The sequence below is a fragment of the Protopterus annectens genome, chromosome 5.part0 (assembly GCF_019279795.1).
Source record: "Protopterus annectens isolate FY-2018-M chromosome 5.part0, PAN1.0, whole genome shotgun sequence".
Taxonomy (NCBI): Eukaryota; Metazoa; Chordata; order Ceratodontiformes; family Protopteridae; genus Protopterus; species Protopterus annectens.
The window spans coordinates 1,385,251,190-1,385,272,348 of NC_056735.1; the positions used below are offsets into that span (position 1 = coordinate 1,385,251,190).

General features: G+C 44.0%; 1 protein-coding gene across 1 annotated transcript in view; it reads left to right on the top strand.

The window, feature by feature from the left end:
• Window positions 1-21,159, top strand: part of CCDC81 (coiled-coil domain containing 81) — a 1,631,012-nt gene that overhangs the window by 853,219 nt on the left and 756,634 nt on the right. Inside the window, exon 8 of the mRNA XM_044071201.1 lies at window positions 13,469-13,589. Coding sequence (XP_043927136.1) covers window positions 13,469-13,589 — 121 coding nt within the window. The remainder of the gene's footprint in view (window positions 1-13,468; window positions 13,590-21,159) is intronic.

Sequence of the window (21,159 nt, forward strand, 5' to 3'; positions counted from 1 at the left end):
GCCGGGTTTCACTGTTATTAGAATTTTTTTTTATGGTAGCTGTAGGGATGGGGTTGAAGGAGAAAGAGGAGGTTGGGAGCAAGAAATGCTAGGGAGGGAGGGATAGGTGGAAATAAGGGTAGGGAAGCCGAATGGGAAGTGAAGGATGATATAAGTTTACTTATAGAATTGATAAAGAAAGTGTTAAATTGGGTGGCTAAGTATAGGACAGAGGCATTTGGATCAGGGCAGGGGTTTTCTTTTTTGCCAGGGTTGAGAAGGGTGGAGATTGCATGCCATAATATTTTGGGGTTGGTACTATGGTTGATTTGGAATGTAGAGCAGTAGGCTTTGTGGTCTGAGATAATACATTTTTTTGCTTTGTTACGAAGTGTTTTAAATTCATTAAAGGTAGTAATAGTTTTATTTTTGGAGTAGCATTTCGAGGCTTTATCCCAGAATCGCATGGCTAGTAAGGTATTTTTGGTTAGCCAAGGTATAGGATTGCTTCCTATGCATTTTGTTTTCAGAGGGGCAAAGGAGTCAAACAAGTTGAGGAAAGTTGAGTTAAAGTAGGTAACAGCATTTTCTAAGGGAAGGGTTTTTAGTGGGTTCCAGTTCATTTTTTTTAGTGCATTTGAGAATGTGCTAGGATTAAAGTTTTTTAGACAGCGAGTGAAGGTGTAGATATGAGTTAGTTGTATGGAGGAGGGAAGATGGTGGGCAAAAGTGGGGAAGTGGTCACCTAATGGGTCGGGCAGAGTGCCACAATCAGAGATGTAATGTGTATAAGAAACTAGAATCCAGTCCAGGGTGCTTCCAGTAAGGAAGTTCTTGGAAGGCATAGCTGTTGAGTTAATAAACTGAGTGAAGTTGTACAAGTTTATATTAAGTGAGTTTGTAGGAGACTGAATTGTTGACCAGTTAATATTAACATCACCCAACTTATCAGAACATGTTTTAAATGAAGCCCAATAACGTTTACTTAATAAAGGATTATCGTTCACACCATCTCTTCCTTCAAGGCTGAATGAGTTTGTCATAGATATAAGATACTTTGAACGGAATGTCCTTGTTAAAATGTATGGGAATATTAAACCAGATTGCAAAGCAGGAAACATCAATACTACATTATAGAAACCCAGCACTTTTATTCCCGTGACACATTCTGTAGTGGAAACTTTCATGAAAGTTTATGAGAATGAAGTACTATAATTCAGAAATCTTGGTAACTATAGGAACTTTTGTAATATGGATTATGCAGAAAAAGCATTGAAAGAACTGATCAGTAATGACAACATTGTTATTAAGCCTGCCGATAAAGGAGGATGCATAGTAATCATGGATAGATCTGTGTACCATGAGAAGAGGATCTGTATGTTACAGGATGACAAGACCTATAAAGAGTTACATAAATGGGAGATTAATAACATTACATGTCAGATAAGAGACAACCTATATTATCTGCTTATGACACGTGCCATCTCCATAGAACTCTGAATATTTAGTAGTATCACATCCTCTTGTACCCATAATTAATGGCCTCCCAAAGATTCATAAAGATATTAACAACCCACCCATGCGATCCATAGTATCTGGAGGAGGATGGGCAACAGAACCTGCATCCATATTTGTCAAACAGAAATTGAAAGCTATACTACCCAAAACCACTACGGTACTGAGAGACACCTCGCAATTTCTTAAGACTCTTTCTCATTGTATCTGGTCTTTTGGAGAAATTACGAATGTTCAGATTGTCACTATGGATGTTAAAAGTTTATTCACAGTTATACCTAATGATATGGGATTGAATCATAGACAATTTCTTAGGCAAGAAGCAGCCTTTGACAATAATATAGTCCATCTGATATGCTCCCTGTTAGAGATAATCTTGCAAAAATAGAAGTTATGTTCTTACCATAACGTTCCATGTTAGTTGTCTTCTTCTCGCCTTCTTCTTGCTGGATGGGTTCGGAGCCGACCTCGGCTCCGACTCGGCCACTCTAAAGCTCGAGAGTTGGTTCCACCGGCTCGAGGCTCCCCTTATATCCCACAATGCTAGGCGATAGTTACCTCAGATCTCGTTTGTAAGCTAACCCCAGCTTATAACAGAAAAGTATAACTGTAAAACACAGAATCCACCTCTAACAACAGGAAGAAGAAGGGTGACCTACATCCTGAAACAAGAATATGCATAATAGCATATAGCTAAGAAAGAGGTGGTAGAAAGAGAGGTCACGATCACAACTCCTCTAGGTCTGTCCAGGCCAGGGGGAAGGAGGGTGGGACGCAAGAAGAAGGCGAGAAGAAGACAACTAACATGGAACGTTATGGTAAGAACATAACTTCTATATGTTAAGTTGTCTATCTCGCCTTCATTCTTGCTGGATGGGACCGTCCCTAGCACCTTGTCCCGGGTGGCCTAACGGAACAGACTCCTGAGAACAGTGGAACCAAAATTAGCTCTATGCCTAGAAGCTAAATCCAACTTATAATGGGAAACAAAAGTGTGAGGAGTAGCCCAAGTAGCCGCTGCACAAATGGTGTCAATAGGCAGTCTGTCTTGGAAGGCTAGAGAAGTAGCCAAAGCTCTGGTGGAATGGGCTTTAGGCTTATTAGGCAGTTTTTGGTGTTTAATCTCATAAACAAGGGTAATCAGAGATGTTAGCCATCTGGATAAAGATACCTTTGAAACTGGAAGTCCCTTTCTGCTTTCCGCATAGGAGACAAACAGCTGATCAGATTTTCTGAATTGTTTCGTCCTGTCCAAGTAGTACCTTAATTGACGATGAACATCCAGACAGTGCAATTTTTGTTCAGACCTATTTGAATACTCCGGGAAAAAGACAGGGAGGTCAATGCATTGGTTTAGATTTGATGCTGAAACCACCTTAGGCAAGAAGGACGGGTTAGTTCATAAGGAAACTCTGTCCTTATGGAACACAAGGTAAGGAGAACGACAACTGAGTGCTTGAAGTTCTGAAATTCTTCTAGCTGATGTGATAGCCACCAGAAAGAGAGTTTTCCATGATAATAACTTTAAGGAACATGAAGCTGCAGGTTCGAAAGGGGAAAGAATCAAAGAAGCAAGAACTAAATTTAGGTCCCAAGGAGAAGGAGGATTTCTTACAGGAGGTCTGAGAAGAAAAACTCCTTTCAAAAAGGCTTTGCAGAGTTTGTGGGACATTAGGGCAGATTCAGAAATACCCACATGGAAATTAGAAATAGCTGCCAATTGAACCTTAAGAGTAGATGGAGATGAACCTGCATGGAAGAGTTCAGCAAGAAAATCAAGGACTAGTTGGATGGAAGCGGTGAAAGGATCTATGTCCTTTCCTTGTGCCCAATATGAAAAGCGTTTCCACTTACTCAAATAAATCTTTCGAGTGGAAGATTTATGGGAAGCTATCAAAATATCTCTAACAGAGTGAGATAATTGAGGAAGCCTGGCTACGGTTGGAAGTGGAGGAACCAAGCAGTGAGGTTCAGAGAGGGGAGGGAGCGATGAAACTGACCCGACTGATGGATCAAAAGATCTGGAACTAGGTCCAGATTCCACGGTCGCTCCAAAAGAAATCGATGCAGAAAGGGGAACCACACTTGCCGAGGCCAGTAAGGAGCAATGAGGATCAATGAGGCCTTCTGAGCGATAGCTTTCTGTATTACTTGAGAGATCAGTGGGAAAGGGGGAAATGCATACAGAAGTCCCCGGGGCCAAACTTGGACTAGCGCGTCCCTGCTGGGTTGGCCTGGTAAAGGGAATAGAGTGAAGTATTCTCTGCACTTGCTGTTTAGGGGAGTAGCAAAAAGATCGCAGCAAGGCTGACCCCACTTGAGAAAAATCTCTCTCACTACAGAGTCTTTCAGAGACCACTCGTGAGGCATGAGAATAGCTCTGCTCAACTTGTCCGCAATGTGATTGGACTTCCCGGGGATGTGCGTTGCTATCAGAAAACGCTGAGAAGAACTCGCCCATTGCCACAGTCTGAGTGCTTCTCGACACAGGGCGTATGATCTGGTTCCGCCTTGTTTGTTGATGTACCACACTACAGACATATTGTCTGTCTGGATTGCAATCGTTCCCAAAGGAAGAGAGTCTTGAAGGGCTTGCAACGCTAAAAGCACTGCTCTCATCTCCAGAACATTTATGTGCAAGTGGCATTCGTTTGGTTGCCATGTGCCCTGGACTGTCCTGCCCTGATAATGCCCCCACCCGATCAGGGAGGCATCCGTTGTCAGAGTAGCAACCGGAGGAGGTGGAACAAATGGTCTTCCCGACAGGAGCTGGGGGGAAGACATCCACCACATAAGATGCTTTTTGCACGCTTGCGTGATCATAATGGTGTGAGACATTGGAAGTTCCTGGTATGACCATTGAGAAAAAAGCATCCACTGAAGGATCCGCATGTGGTATCTGGCCAATGGGAGGAGAGGTATGGCCGCTGCCATGATTCCCAACACCTTCAGAACTAACCTGGCTTTGGCTCTGTTGTTGTTGAGAAGAAGTGACACCAATTTGTGAATGTCTGATATCCTTTGGTTCGTTAGCGTTGCAGACATGTTTATAGTATCTAAATTTGCGCCTATGTAGGTAATAGTATGACAAGGCGACAAAACAGACTTTTCGCAATTTATTGAGATACCCAGTTTTTGACAGACGCGAAAAGTGTAATCTCTGGCCATCAGAAGGAGATGCTTGGTGGGAGCTGTGAGGAGCCAGTCGTCCAAATATGGAAACACCTGGAATCCTTGTCGTCTCAGGTGAGAAGCTACCACTGCCATGCATTTGGTAAACACCCAGGGGGCAGTGGTGAGACCAAAGGGCAGGGCCCTGAATTGAAAATGACTGGTTCCCAGCCTGAAGCGGAGGAATCTTCTGGAGCGTCTGTTCATTTTTATGTGATAGTACGCGTCCTGAAGGTCTATAGAGCACATCCAGTTTCCTTTTCCCAATAGGGGAAGAATGGATTGCAGCGTGACCATCCGAAATCTTGTTTTCTTGACCGATCTGTTCAAGATACTGAGATCCAAAATTGGTCTCCAGTCCCCTGTTTTCTTTGGAACTAAAAAGAACCTTGAGTAGATTCCGGATCCTAGTTGGTCTGCTGGCACTGGCTGAATAGCTCTTTTTGCAAGCAGTTTTGAAATTTCCAAAGCTGCTATATCCCTTTGAGCGGGTGGAACATCTGGAAGGGATTTTTTTGACTGATTTGGAAGACGAAGAAAGGGAATAGAATAACCTTCGGAAATGATGGACTGTACCCATTTGTCTTGTGTCAAGGATAGCCAGGCTTCTGGGTACAGTGACAATCTTCCCCCGACTGCCTCCGAAGATGGGCAGTCGGGCAACACCTCAGGGATGCTGAAAGGGCTTATCGGAGGACGTTTCTCGATTGCCCTGGTTCTGCGGACCCCCCTCTGCCTCTAGGGCGACGTCTACCATTGTTGTTCCCCCCTCTGCCTCTGGCGGGGAACCGACTCTGTGCGTCAGGCGAAGTCCCTTGAGATTGTTTATGGAACCACATCTTTCCCCCCTTCTGGCCTTTGGGGTAAGGCCTAGAAGGAGTAGAAAAACGGACTCCGACGGCAGAAAGGGTCTTGCCATCAGTCTCGCACCTAGTCAGGGTCTCTTTCACTTGTGGACCAAAAAGAGATGATCCATCAAAGGGAGTTCGTGAAAGACGCCTTGAAAGGTTCCGAAAATTGCATAGCCGCATCCAGGCGTGCCTACGTAAGGCTACCCCTGTTCCTGCGGCTCTGCTCGCTCCATCGGCCGCATGAGAGGAGGCGCATGGAGGAGTTGGAAATAGAATTAAGGATAGCCAGTTGCGTGTTCATTTTCTCTTGGAAACCCGCAGTTGTAGGGTCCTTCAGCATTTCACTCGCTTCTTTGATCAAGTCCCTTTGAAGACGAGTGAAATGGCACAGGTAATTCAGCTTAACGCATAGTAAATGTCGCTGAGGAGAACATCCGCTTCCCGTACCTATCCATGGACCTAGATTCCTTGTTAGGTGGATGGACAGGCACTGAAGGATCGGCCAGTTCCTTCTTTGTGGCGGCAGCTACCACCATAGCATCCACAGAGACTCCTTTTGATAAAAATTCCTTGTCTGATGGAGCTGTGATGAATTTGGAGGGTCTCCTGGGAGTGGGGTCCACTGAATCAGGAGCCGTCCATGCCTTTTTAGCAACCACCTGCATGAGGGGGTCGAAGGGGGGGGGGACACCCAGGAGGTGGAAGGACGAGAGCCAAACGCCTCAAGATACACAGATTTGTCCTCCGAAGGGTTGAGGGCTGGCCAATTTCCCCTCTGTTTAAGGATCTCCAGAATGTCTGCAAATGAGACATCTTCAGAAGGGGAACGGGGGGAACCCTCAGAATCATCCAGATCTGTGTCCGACGTGATAGACTCAGGTGAGTCAATGTGCTTCCTCTTGCACTTCCTCTTCCGAGGGGGCTCTTCTGCCAAATCAGGAGAGGCCTCGGAAGAGGATGAAATCCCCAAAGGGAGCTCCTGAGGAGTTGGCTCTCTGCGGTCCGGGATGAGGGAGTGAGTCGACTTACCCTGAGGCAGCATAGAAGGAGGGGCTGACGGAGCCGACTGTGGAGTAGAGCCAGGCTCTAACACACTCCGCATGACCTCGAATGCACCCCTGTCAGGCAAAGCCAGAGGTCCCCGCTCCGAGGAGCTAAGGACCCCCCTCGGCACTGACAGTGATGGCTCCGAGGCCGATGGAGCCGAACTCACCAGCGCCGAAGCACCGAGAGGGAGAGGGGGGTCGGACAAGGGTCCGATGCCACTCACCCCCTCGGAGCCGACGAGGGAAGCCCGGCGCCGAGATTCCTCCATGGAAGAAAACGGAGCCGACGACGGAGCCGAAGACAATTGTCTCGGCTCCGAGGTGACCACAGTCTCGGTTCCGACGCGACCCGGCTCCAAACTCAAGAGAGTCGAAGGAGGAAAGAGTTGATGGACCGGGGCAGGCACCGACTGATGAGTCGGGCTCTGAAGCATCTGGGCTAGTGCCTCAGACTTGAGTAGTCGACTCACCACCCTCTGAAGGTCATGATCGGACAGCCTCGATGACCTAGAGGAATGAGACCTTTGGCTCCGTTCAGACAGCAGGGGAGATCCTGGAGCCGAATGAACGGAGCCAAGAGAAGGTGACCTAGACCTCTTTCTGGTTGTCGGCTCAAGATCTTGTCGGAGCCGACACGGTACTCGATAATCTCGGCTCCGGCCGAGCCGGGAAGCCACAGCAACTGTGGACTGAGTCTTATCGGCTCCAGCCGGAGCCGATAAAGGCAAAGGTTGAACAACCTGAGGTCTCGGCTCAGAAGCCGGAGCCGAAGACCTCGATGCCTTGGAGGGCTTCCCTGTTGAGACAGACAGGGAATCCTCAGGCTTCAACAAGCCTCTCAATATAAGCTTGTTTTTTCTTTCCTGCAGGACCCTGGGGCTGAAGCCATGGCAGACAGCACAGGAGTCCTGCAGGTGTAAAGGCCCCAGACAATAGACACAAGAAGTGTGAGCGTCTGTCAGAGACATTTTCTGACAGCACGCATCACACTTCTTGAATCCGGAGACCTTTGCTTCTTTAGACATAGCCTAACTGGTGAACACAAACACACACCCAAACACACCAGTTAAACCCTGTCAAAATTACAAACTTTAGTAAAAATACTAAAAATAAAGTACAATAAACAGTAGTACACTACACAAACACTCCCTAGGGAAGGGAAGGCCTAAGGCCCAAGGGAAGAACTAAAAGTTCTTTTAACAAGAAAAGGGAAAAAAATTAGGTTCGGGGATAGAGTTCAATGAACTACACTAATTTAAGAATAATTAAACTAAAAAAGGGGTAAAAAGAGTAACTTTTTATAGAAAAGCTAAAACTCACCAGGAACCGGTAGAAAAACCAACCTCGAAGCTGTAGCGGCAAACGAGATCTGAGGTAACTATCGCCTAGCATTGTGGGATATAAGGGGAGCCTCGAGCTGGTGGAACCAACTCTCGAGCTTTAGAGTGGCCGAGTCGGAGCCGAGGTCGGCTCCGAACCCATCCAGCAAGAATGAAGGCGAGATAGACAACTTAACATCAATGTTTTTATGTATGGGAATAAATACTAACTAAAGAGATGAGGGGGTTGCGATGGGCACTTCATGCAACAGTTATTCTAATATAGTAATGGCCAAATGGGAATGTGACTATGTGTTCTGTGAGACCAGTCTTTGGAGAGGATATATATCAGACTAGAAGAGATTTGTGGATGATATATATTTGTTTCTTTGGCAAGGTAGTGAAGGACAATTGGTGGACTTTACTGATTATTTAAATAAGACTGCCTCATTCCTTGAGTTTGAAGTTCACAGCTCCCTGGAAGAGATCAGCTTCTTGGATGTGATTTTACATAAAGGGCCTGAAGGGAAGCTTGATGCTTATATATATAGAAAGAATTGTTGGAGGAATCACCTTGTGCATAGGACAAGTATGTACCCTAAGCATGTGGTTCCACATGTTTTCAAAGGACAATTTGTTGGAACTTCCAGGATATGCACCAATGAGTGAGATTATGAGAATGAGACACAATGCATGAAGGAATATTTTGTAAGTTGAGGCTATAAGCAAAGAGAAATATGAAGCAATGTTGGAAACCGAAGCCCAACAGCATACTAGGGGCTGACCATATTTTATGGAAAGGGGTGAACAAAGGATGTCTGGGGATGTTTTGAATGTCACTAATTCTACAGAAGGCCTAAGATGTTCCTTCTGGCTCTTGAGGCAGGTAGTACTTTGTAAATTAATTATTAAGACAGATTTCTTGCTGTTATTTCACCCTTAGTTGGCAGTGGTGGGATTCAAACCCCATTGATACCAGCCATCGTGACGTCACAGTGGCTGGCTAACTGATGGCAGTAGTGGTGCACCCCTCTGTTAAATTTGATGACATTGGTGCCATCTCTCTGTCTTAATTACCATGATCCAGCAGCTTTCTTTAAAATTATAGTCTAAATGCAAAAAATATATATATATCCCTCTCCACACTTAGCTGTTCAAGTTAATTGTTGACCTGTTTAGTACAGCTTGTCATTTACATATGTTACCACATAAATAAAAGCAAAGTACAGTAATAAACTGAATCCTGACAGTGCAGTGGTCTCATCCTTGCTCATTCATGGTTAAAACTGATTCACAGACATTTGTAACTGATTCATCATACCTGTGGAGGTTACCTTATTAAGCATATATTACAATGAATGGAATCTTGTGCACTGTCACACCCCTTTCACTGGTGAAATGTGTTGTCAATTGTCATGTAAGCAAGGGGTAGTTATCCTACTCTATTTGTCTGTACAGCACGGTTATGCAGCATTTAACTTTGTAACAAATACATTTCCACATTTTTGGACATTTTCTCAACATACATGCCAGTGTTGTGGCTCAGTGACACATCAGCATTGCAACCTGATTGGGACACTGCTGGAGTTGGGCTTGTCTGCAGTCACGCATTTTGTGCATGTTGTGGATGCCTGTACTTCAAAGGAATGCCCTTTATGAATGATTGACATTGCAGCAAAACCTCATAGGAATGGGTATCTTTCTTCCACATTGTTCTCGTTTCTGCCTGCAAATCCTGGTATTTTCTGACTTTTTGTCCCTCTGTATGTAAGATGCTGTAATCACTAGGTGTAGCAGTTTCAATAATCATCTTTTGTCTTTTCTTCATTGACTACTATATTTGGTTTTCTTGAACTGTCAGTAGTGGGTGACCCCATGTGATGCACACTTCATCATTTTCTGTAATGTTTTGTGGTCCATTTTTCCAATTCTTCTGAGTTACTTCTGTATTACAGTGTTTGTACAATCCTCAGTGCAACAGTCTTGCCACATTATTGTGCCTTTCAGTGTACAGGCCCTCTTCTATATTCTTCTAACAGTGACATTTCCTGTCTTAATTGCTTTATAGTTTTCTCTATTTGATGCTTCCATGATGGCATTTTATTTTTCCCTTCCTTTTCCTTATTGCTCATTGTTTTTCTGGTTAGACTTTTCTGTTGTTAATTTAGCAGCACAGTAAAATATCCTATTTACTTCTGTCATATCACATGAACTTCTTTGTTCATCTGTTTCTTCAGACTTCTCTCACTTCTTATTTACTTTCTACAATCTATTTATTTCATTGATCTTAATATGTCCACCTCTACTGTATTAAGCTGCACTTCCCATAGATCATTTTCTCCTAAATTGAGAGCAAATTCTTTGCTTTGTTTCCTGTGGGCATTCTACAGAATGTTCCAGAATATTTTCCTGTGATGTATCCTCTTCATCTGCATCCTGAGTCATGTTCTGCTCCATCATATGGGAACTCATTGGCCCATCACTTCCCAACATTATCTGTGTCAGAGTTGCCACTGTTTCCTGCTCCATCTCTTGCCATGCAACTCTAACTGAACATTTGTACCAGTTTTCTATTGAAGGCTCCAGAGCATCATCATCTGCCAAGTCATTAGATGCCTCCCATTCCACCTGTTTCTCCTTAGTTTCGGGACTCACTGTTCCACCATGCTGTGACATTATCTGTTTTGAACTTTTTACTGAATCATTCACTTCACAGGTAATCCATATCTTCAGTCTTTATTTCTTTAACTTCTCCAATACTAATCCTCTTTTCTACTTTTCCTCTTTGCTTTCTTATTTTTTGTATTGTGAAATTTTCCATATACAGGTGTCTTTGCCTGTATTTCTCTTCAAATATCTTTGGTGCTGCTTTTTTGTATCAACTAGTTTTCCTTTCTCCTTTGCATAAATATTGCACCATATCAAATCTCTTTTTCTTTACTTCTTCTTCTGGCTTTTCCCAGTTAGGGGTCGCCACAGCGGATCACGTGTCCGCTCATGACTGGCAGTGGAGTTTTACAGTGTTGAGTTGCCAGCCCGGCACCCAACCTTCCACAGAAGGCACACACTCACACCTAGGGCCAATTTAGAGTGTCTAATCCACCTACAGCATGTATTTGGGATGTGGGAGGAAACCGGAGCACCCGGAGGAAACCCATGCGACCACAGGGAGGACATGCAGACTCCGCACAGAAGGCACCCTAGCCAATGATCGAACCAGGGATCCTCTTGCTGTAAGGTGACAACACTAACCGCTGCACCACCGTGGCTGCCCAGATCTCTTTTTCTTTACAATGCTCATATTTCTTTTTTCAGATGTCTCCCTCTTTACCTGTTTCTCCTTAATATGGGGACACATTATTCCATCATGCTGTGACATTAACTGTGCTGGATTTTCTACACTACATCCTTCAACTTCACAGGTAATAGGTTCATAGGTTCATAGGTTCATACTAGGCTATCTGCCCTGGGGCAATTACAAGCCTAGCCCGATTTTGTTTGGCTTACGCCACCCCTTGATTTGAGTATACTGTGCCCTTTTTAAGGTTTAGTTTACTGTGCCTCTGTCTAATAGTAACACGGAAGTAATCCCCAGGACAAACCTACGATCCCCCATCCACTCATCAAGATTCTTCTTGAAGAGATTCAGTGAGGTGCTCTACCTAACATGAATTGGAATTCTATTCCAGAGCGAAGGGAGCCTCTGGGTTGTGAATCTGTCCCTCCAGCAAGTTCTATTTATTTCTGTGTTGAGGTTCAAATTATTTCTGTGCTGAGGTTCGCTGAGGTAATCTGTAACTTCAGCTTCTATTTGTTTAACTTCTACACTTCTACATTGCTAATCATCTGTTCTGCATTTCCCCTTTGTTTTCTTATATATATATTTTTTGGGATTGTGAAATTTTCCATATCAGGGTGCTTTTGCCTGTATTTCTTTTCAAATATCTTTGGAGCTGCGTTTTTGCATTGATTAGTTTGGCTTTCTCCTTTGCATAAATATTGCACCATATCAAATCTCGTTTTCTTTCCCATGTCTAGGTTTCTTTTTATACCTTTGAAAAATCTCTGTGTTTTTTCCTTTATATTTTCACACTTCCTCTGTTACTTCCTTTTCCAGACAGCCCAAAGTTTCTTCATTTATGTAATGTTTTTCATGAATCTATTGTATTAATGAATGCAGATTTGCATTTGAAGCTTTTGACAGTTTTTTCTTGCACAAGTATGTTTCTTTCCTCTAGTTTCTTTCTTAACCTCTCTGAATAACTTCTATCTGGAGATTCTGGGCCTCTTGCTTAATAGTAGATTACATATTTTTTTTCCTTATCCTCTATAGTTCTCTCTGTTACCTTTTTGGCTGTTTTTGGTCTGTCAGTTTTTATGCTTTTTGTAGACTATTCCTTCTATAAAAGAGTCCATTATTCCCTTGAGCCTGGTCTAAGCCCACTGTAGGACTGTTTCTGTCTTGAAGATTCTACACTGACATTTTTTCAGTCCTGGCACCAGTGCATACACCAGGATTGGGCACTTTTATTATCATGTGACGTGTGTATCCAGCTCTTTTTTAGTTTTTAACCTACCTCTCTCCATGACATATGCTGTATAAAATACAGTCTATATATCAGTGTCATCTTGATGAGATTTTTTGATAACGGGGTCCATCACATGAAGGTACTCACTAAGACTTGAGGATGAATTTAGTTCCAGCAATACTACTCTCCTTTTCTTGCTGATTTTATCATCTCTCCATTCGGATTCCTAATGGTCTTTTGATATCCCTGATTATCAGTGAGGAATAAAACCGTACTTAGCTAACTTCACAGAAAAAGAATGACTCTCTGCACTTCTGGTGACTTGGGACCAGGAGCAGATCTGGGTAGTAATAGGAAACATAAAGGTAATTGTCAGTGGGGGCTGATATCCTTATCTAGAGGATATTGTTTGTGGTGTATATATCCATATCCTGATCCTACTGGAGACAAGATGGTCACTTTTATAAGAATGTGGAAGTGATATTGTGGATGTCCTGTGGCAATGTAGATGACTGCATACATTCCAAGGTGACAGTTTTGCAGGTCTGTTCCTTGGGAAAGAGTTTATAACCTCCCTATTGTACTGAGTGATGGCTACCCCTCCACTGCTGTGTTCTGCCAGTGAGTACTTACAGGACCACTAGCAGAAACATCCTATTAAAACTACAGTGCACAGTGAAACTAGATTCATATTGAGAAGCAGACCCCCCTCTCTCTCTCTCTCTCTCTCACTCTCTCTCTCTCTCTCTCCCTCTCTCTCTCTCTCTCTCTTTCTGAAGCAAGAAGGACTCACCCAGTGATATATAATGCCATTCTATTTCTAAGGTATGATACTAACCATTTAGAGAAGGAACTCTGGCATTGTTGCAAAAGGGAACCAGGAGGAACCACTGTGTTCTGAGGATCCAGGAGAATGATCAGCTATACTGGGGAAAAAAAAGAAAAAAAAAGAAAAATAAGAAATCAGTGTTACACATTAATGGTTTTATTGTCATTTGCAAAGATAGTGATGTATGAAGTACATATTGTGCTCATACCTTGTTTCTTGTCTATTTTAGGTTGATGTCACCAGCCCCCCCTCAGTTGCCAAAGTCAGACAAGGAGAGTTCTACCAACCATGTAAAATGGAATAAAACTCCACCAGCTAGTGAATGTCCTGATCATTGCAGGGCAGGACAGGTACACCACTGCGATTTTTTTGTACAACTACATTGCATTACATTGCTAAACTGGATACAGCCCTGTTTGTAGTTCCAGAAGCCATTTGCAGCTGTTGAAAGCTGTGGAATCGGATCTGATTTCAGAGACTGATATTGTAAAAGATAGGTGGGAATATTTGATGCAATCATGATTTTAGCAAAATAATCAGAATAAAAGAAAATCACGTACATCATTTCAATATCAAAGATTTTGTTTCTGTCTTTTTTCAGATTTTTTCTTTGTTGTTCCTGTGGACCTAATGTGACCACAGTCCGTAGCAGCAATGCTGTGATGAATGAAACTAGAAAATGGAATGCTGATTTTTTTTTTATTTTTTAGTTATTTTTTTTTTAGACAAGGTCTATTGAAATGTACTGGAATTTGATTTTGCAGCCATGTTGAATTAAATGTATAGCCTGTCCACATCCAAACTTAGATATGTATTAAATCTGATCTCCACAAGGTTTATTCAGGATCAGATTCATTGTTTTTGATAGTATAGCTTAGTTAATCAGTGGTAAATGTGAAAAATTAATTTTACAAAAAACAATTTAAATAATAATAAAAATCCCTCACCTGCACAGCCCTTTTCCCCAAAGATCCAGATGCTGTCAAAGCACAGAACAGTAAGTGTTTTTTAAAAGGATCGCTGCCACAGTAGTCTTCGCTATATGGGTTGCATCCTGCTGAGGCTATAACAACCTGCTACCTTCCATGCACCCAACCCATTAATTATCTTGAGCTGAGCTGACTACAAGGTTTGGGTGCCAAGCCATTTCCTGCCACTGAAGAAAGCATTTCCCTGTAGGCTTTCAAGGATCAACAGCTGGCTAATGCCTCTCTCTCTCTCTCTCTCTTTTTTTTTTTTTTTTTTGCTGGGCAGATAATCTCCCTCTGGGGAAAAAAAATCTTCCACTTTACTTTTCATGAAAGAAAACTTTTTTTTATTTTATTTTGTTTATTTTAATTAAGTGGGAGAAAGTGTTTTTAATGACTGTCATGTGCTAAACAAACAGGAATATTACTTTTTTACTTTTGTGGTAAAACATTGTTAAAACTAACTTAACTATTTTTTCTGTGGTAAATGTTGTTTGTTTAATTTGGTAAATGTTTAAAGTGTTGTTTTACTGTATTTTAATGGAGAAAAGGTTACTTTTTTCCAGATTACCTATTTTAACAACTATTGCTGCCAAGCTGCCCTGGGAATCAGGTACCTTTTGCTGCTTAACCATGGAACAACCTACTTGTTCCTGCTTCTTCCTTTTTCCTGCCACAAAAAGAAACTGTCAAACAGCCTTTGCCACTACAGTCAACTGCTAAAGTGCTTCAACCACAGGTGGGTGACTCTGCTGTGCTGAAACTGCTTCCTTGGACCACTCATCTTTTTTTCCTTGAGTCCTGCTAGTGTAATCCCTACAGCCATCATGGACTAGGGTTTAGACACATCTTCAGAAGCTATTGGAGTGCCCTTGGTAGGCAAGGGAGAATCACTCTTGTTGGTCCTGTTGGGGAAGGGGCAGAGAATGCAACTCTCCCTAGCCAGAAAGGTGTGCCCATCCTTAGGGAGACTTTTGCTGACAAAAGTGGGTCGGGTTTGTTTCTACAGAAATTCCTGTAAAAACACACATGCAAAAAACATATACATATGTCTTCTCCTGTCTAAATTACCCTGGACAGGAGTGTCTTAGCTCAGGGTATAGTGCAGGCTGTTGACCCTTTCTGTATTCCTGTTTTGGTGAAAAAAAATTAATATATTCTTCATTTTTTGAGTAGATGCAAAAGTTTGAATCTCAAAATGATTCTGAAGGCACAGATTTTGTGTTGAACCCACATAATTCTGATTCAGATTCCAAGGAAAGTGTGGCTTCAGCCAGAAATTTTGAAGACTACATCTGATGTTGTTAATCTTCTTCCCATTCATTACTGATGGGTTCGGTTCCAAACCCTCGGAACTGAGTCGGCCTAATACCAAGCCAAGCTTGCATACACCAAAAACTCTTGAGCTAAGCTGCTACCCACAATTCCCTTCTCCCAGTTACCTCAGATCTTGTTTGCCATGCAGCCATATAGCAATGTTTCACCGAGCTCTCCAGCTGTCATAATTTTATAAATTTTGCTGTTTTTTTTTAACTTTTTTGAAACTTTTCTTCTAATCTAACTCTGTTCTACCCCTTTTCTCTATCTAGACTCTACCCTTTGGGTATTTCTTTTACCATTGTTAGTAACACCCTCTCCTACCCTTGAGGTACCATTTGATACCATCATTGGTATCTTTCTATTCTGCTGTTTTCTATACTTTCTGGCAGTAATTTGTTTGTTTTCCTTCTGTGTGTTGGATATGTCTGACAAAAAAAGGAATAGCCAGTGATAAGGGTAAGTCCCACAAGCACAAGGCCCACAAGTCTTCTATGGAGCACAAAATCGCTTCCTTGGCTCAGAATATTCTGGTTCCGAACTCAGCTCCAGTTGCTTCTGTGGACATTGCAAAAACTTTGACATCGGAGCCACCTTCGGCACCGACATCACCTCTCACCACACCGACGTTGGTTCCAGCAATTATCTTGGAGCCGATAACTTCTACTCCAGCTGTCTCTTCTGCACCGTTAGTCCCTCTATTGCCTGTTCCCAAGTTAGAATCTTCGGTGCCAACAATTCAAACACCACTGATCCAGTACTCTCCTTCATTGGATCCATTCTTATGCCAGGCTTATAGCCCTTTTCTGGACCGGCCTGACTCCCCTTCCGGAGTGTCTGTAAGGTCCACCAGGAGTCTGTCTGAATTTGATGTGGTGCACCTGCTGGAACAGCTGTTGACAGTCATAGGGATAACAAATATTCCTAAAACTCATCCCACTTCAGGGTTTGGGTTTAATGCTCCCAGGACTCCCACTTATTCTCCTCCCTCGGACCCATCAGTTCCAAGGCCCATAGCTCCGATGTCCTTGGTGGGAACCCTTTCCTTGGCACCGACAGTGACTCCCTCTGAGGCTTTGAGGCCTCCCCTTTGGGCCTCGGTTCCTACGGAACCATCCCTTCCTCAGTCTCATGGTTGGGGGGTGGAACCCTCAGTTCCCAGCATGGTTCCAAGTTTTTTGTCAGTTCTATCCTCGGACCCGGGGGTAACATCCACCCTGATCTTGCCTGAGGCTCCACCCCCAGGAGTGGGCCACATGGAGCGGGGTGTGACCCCGGTTCCGAGATTGTCTTACTCGGTTCCGGGCTCCCATTCCTCTTCGGGTGGGCCAGCCTTCCAGGTGATGGAGAGGGTGCTTGCTTCTGGAAGTGCTCCCCCTATGTCATATCTCCCTCCTGCTCTCTCTGAGCTACGGCTATTATGGGCCACCTCCCCAGGACACTAAGAGCACAAGCTTCAGGAGATCCCTGTTCAGGGTAATTTCTCTTCCGAGTCTTCTTCAGACGTTCCCACTGAAGAACCCCCTTGGAAGAAGGCATGTAAGAGGAAACACCTTGACTCCCCGGAGGAGTCTGTCACAGAGGATACGGATTACGATGATGGGGAAGGATCTCCATGGTTGCCCCTGATGGTGTCTCCTTTGGAGACATCTTGGAAATTTTGAAACAGAGGGTGGCTGGAAGCCCTCCAGTCCTTCCTCAAAGGAGTCCATCTTCCTGCAGGCTTTCCACTCTCAGCTTTCTACTTCTTGGGTGACCCCACCTGCCGACAAGTTAGTCCAGCTTGTCGTGCAGCATGCGTGGAAGAACTCTGATTCTACTGAAGCCATTCCCTGGAGACCAGATAAGATTCTTTCCCCACCAGAGGAGCATCCCCACTGGTCTAGAGGCTTGCCAGTAGACGCTATGGTGGTGGCGGCAGCCATGAAAAAGGACCTTGTGGAGGAAAGTCCTACTGTTCATCTGCCCAACAGAGAGTTCCAGGCTGTGGACAGACTAGGGAAGTGAGTTTTTGCTTCAGCGACCTTTGCAGTCAGGTTTCTGAATTACTTGGCACATTTTATGAGGCTCCAAAGAGATCTGATCTCCAAACTTTCTGGAGCTCTCGCGGGTTAAGTCTTTGATGGGGCACGTGACAAGTTTGGGTCTCAACTTGCCACCCTTGAGTCTGTCTCCAACTCGTCCATGAGGTTGCTCTCCCATGCAACTGAAGGGGTGGCTAGAGCTGCGGGTGCAGGCATAGTCATGAGACACCATGCCTGGATGCGCATCCATGACCTTGTGGACTTCTTTAAGTCCTCCATTTTGAATGCCCCTATCGAACCATCCGCCTTGTTTGGTTCTAAAGTGAAGGACACACTGGCCAGGTGCAAACAGGACAGAAAGACCTTGTCTGCCATTGGCCTGCATTTTTTTCAAACCTCAGCATTCCTTTTCCAGGAACCAGAGGAGTGGGAAAATATGGCATAAAAAATCTCAAGGCCCTTTCTGAAACGCACATGGTGAGGATTTCCCCAGAGGCAGAGGGGGGTTCCAGTGGTAGAAGACACCCCTTTTGGGGCAGAGGGGGTCCCCGAAACCAAGATTCCAGGGATTCTTTCTCTGGATGAGCTTATCAATGCTCCTGAAGCGTTGACCGATTGCTTTCCTCTGGAAGCAGTCGTGGCTCATTTTTCTCTGCACCAACCTGCCTGGCACTCTATTACCAATGATCGGTGGGTGTAGAGAATAATCTCCAGAGGCTATTACATACCTCTAATATCTCGCCAAAAACCTTCAAAGTACATTATTGATGTTCCACCCAGTCAAAGGGAAGAAGCGGCTTCAGAGATAAGAAAGCTGTGTCAAACAAGAGTCATCCAACCAGTTCCCCCAGACCAATGCGGATCCGGTTTTTACTCAAGATTCTTTTTGGTGCCAAAAAAGACCGGGGACTGGAGATCCATTTTGGATCTCAGCCAGCTAAACAAGTAAGTGGTTCAAACCAAATTCCGCATGGTCACTGTACAATCAATTCTCCCTTTTCTATGTGAGGATGTTTGGATGTGCTCGATAGACCTCCGGGATGCGTATTACCACATCAAAATGGACAAATGCTCCAGGAGTCTCCTTTACTTCCAGCTGGGAGTCAATCGTTCAATCATTACCAGTTCAGAGCCCTGCCATTTGGTCTCTCGATGGCCCCCAGAGTGTTTACAAAATGCCTAGCAGTGGTTACAGGTCATCTGAGACTTCAGGAATTCCAGGTGTTTCCATATTTAGATGATTGGCTCCTCTCCGCCCGCACCAAACGCCTACTGACCATGGCCCTCTGCTACACTCTCTCACTGGTGGAGTCTCTAGGCATCACAGTCCATTGGGAAAAATCCAATCTTCACCCTACCCAACAATTGGAATTCATAGGAGCAGTATCCAATACTCGAATAAGACTGGTTTATCTTTCACCTCATAGGCTTCAGAGGTTGAGATTACAGGTACAAGTGATACTCTGTCAAAGAAAAGTGTCAGCAAGAGAAGTTCTACAGGCTCTGGGGTCTATGGTTGCAGCCATTCCGATTGTTCCTCTGGCAAGATTACATACAAGACTGCTACAATGGCTCCTTTTGTCCCAGTGGTTGGCAAACCTTCACCCTCTAGACTTACAGATCCTTATCACCAATTCCTGCAAGCGAGATCTTTGATGGATGAGGACAGATGAAATTCTTTGGTGTCGCCCCTTACAGACCCCTCAACCCAACACAACGGTGACCACAGATGCTTCCCTGATAGGGTGGGGGGCCACTTTCGGGGAAAGACAGTCCAAGGCACGTGGTCCAACTTGGAGGCCAACATGCATATCAGTGTTCTGGAGTTGAGAGCAGTGCTGTTGGCATTGCAGGCACTACATCTGCTCCTTCCATCAGGAATGATTGCAATCCATTCAGACAATATGTCAGTAGTATGGTACATAAACAAACAAGGAGGGACCAAATCCTACCCCCTGTGTCGAGAGGCCATGAGAATTTGTCATTGGACAATAGCTTCCAGCCACTTTCTTATAGCAACTCATATCCCTGGGAGCTCCAGTGTGATTGCGGACAGGTTGAGCAGATGCAGCCTGCTTCCACACGAGTGGTCTCTCAGTCAGAATGTGATGGCAGAAATTTTCAGCCATTGGGGCAAGCCTTGCTGCAATCTTTTTGCTTCCCCCTCAAACAACAAATGCCGCAGCTTCTTTGCTATTTTTCCCCCAGAAGGGGAGTCACCAACAGACACTTTGACTCATGATTGGCCCTCGGGTCTCCTCTATGCTTATCCTCCAATTCCCTTGATGCTTCTATTTTTAAAGAAAGCAATTCAGTTGAGATGCAAGGTAATCCTCATTGCTCTATTCTGGCCTCATTAAGTGTGGTTCCCCTTTCTTTGGCCTCACCTATTACAACCTCCATGGATCCTGGACACTCATCAGGACCTAATCTCTCACCCCCAAGGGTTGACTCCCCCAAATCTGTCCACTCTCAAGCTGACAGCTTGGTTTCTCCACTTCTGTTAATCGCCAGGCAGGAATCCCTCTCCTCACCTGTTTGCGATATTATTCTGGCCTCCCATAAACCATCCACCAGAAAACTTTACAGAGATAAGTGGAAAAGGTTCGCTCTTTGATCTAGAAAACAGATGCTAGACCCCTTCTCAGCTCCTGCATCTGCTATACTTTACTACCTTTCTGAGCTTTTCGACAATGGAGCTTCAGCTTCCACTATTTGAGTCCACTTGGCAGCAATCTCCAATTTTCATAATGGTGTAGAAGGCATTCCACTTATTTCCACACACATTTGCAAGACCTTTCTCAAAGGAGTTTTCCATAGCAGACCCCCAATCAGACGGCCCGTAGAGACATGGAATCTCTCTCGGGTATTACAGTCTCTCTCTTTACCCCCTTCTGTGCCTGCTGCAAAATGTGACCTTAAATTTCTTTCATGGAAATCTCTCTTTTTGGTGGCAGTCACATCAGCTAGATGGATTTCGGAACTACAAGCCTTATGCATCAAGAGTCCATATCTAATCTTTCATAAAGACAGAGTATCTCTTCATACTAACCCTTCTTTTCTCCCTAAAGTAATTTCTGATTTTTCCGCCAACCAGTCCATTGAGCTCCCAGTGTTTTTCCCAAATTATTTCAATAAAGGAGAATACTATCTGCACTCATTGCATTTCTACTTAGACAGGACTAAATCTTTCCGCAAGTCGGATCAGCTTTTCATCTCCTTCTCTGGACTTAAAATGGGATGCGCCATATCAAAGGTTGCCCTATCTAAATGGCTCAGAGATTGTATTACTTTTTCATACTCTCAAACTAATTAATCTAAACCTGTTAATATCAAAGCTCATTCAACTAGAGCCATTGCAACTTCAGTTGCTTTTCATTCCAGAGCTTTCATGGAGGACATTTGTGCAGCAGCCATTTGGGCTAAACCCCATACTTTCATCAAACATTACAAATTGGACTTGGTCTCCAGGGGAAGAGCAGCATTTGGCTCAAAGGTACTCATGAATGTTCTTCCATAAGGGCCACCTGAGGTTTCAAGTAGCTTGGGATTCTGTCCCATCAGTGATGAATGGGAAGAAGATTAACAACATCAGATAAAGAAGTTATGTC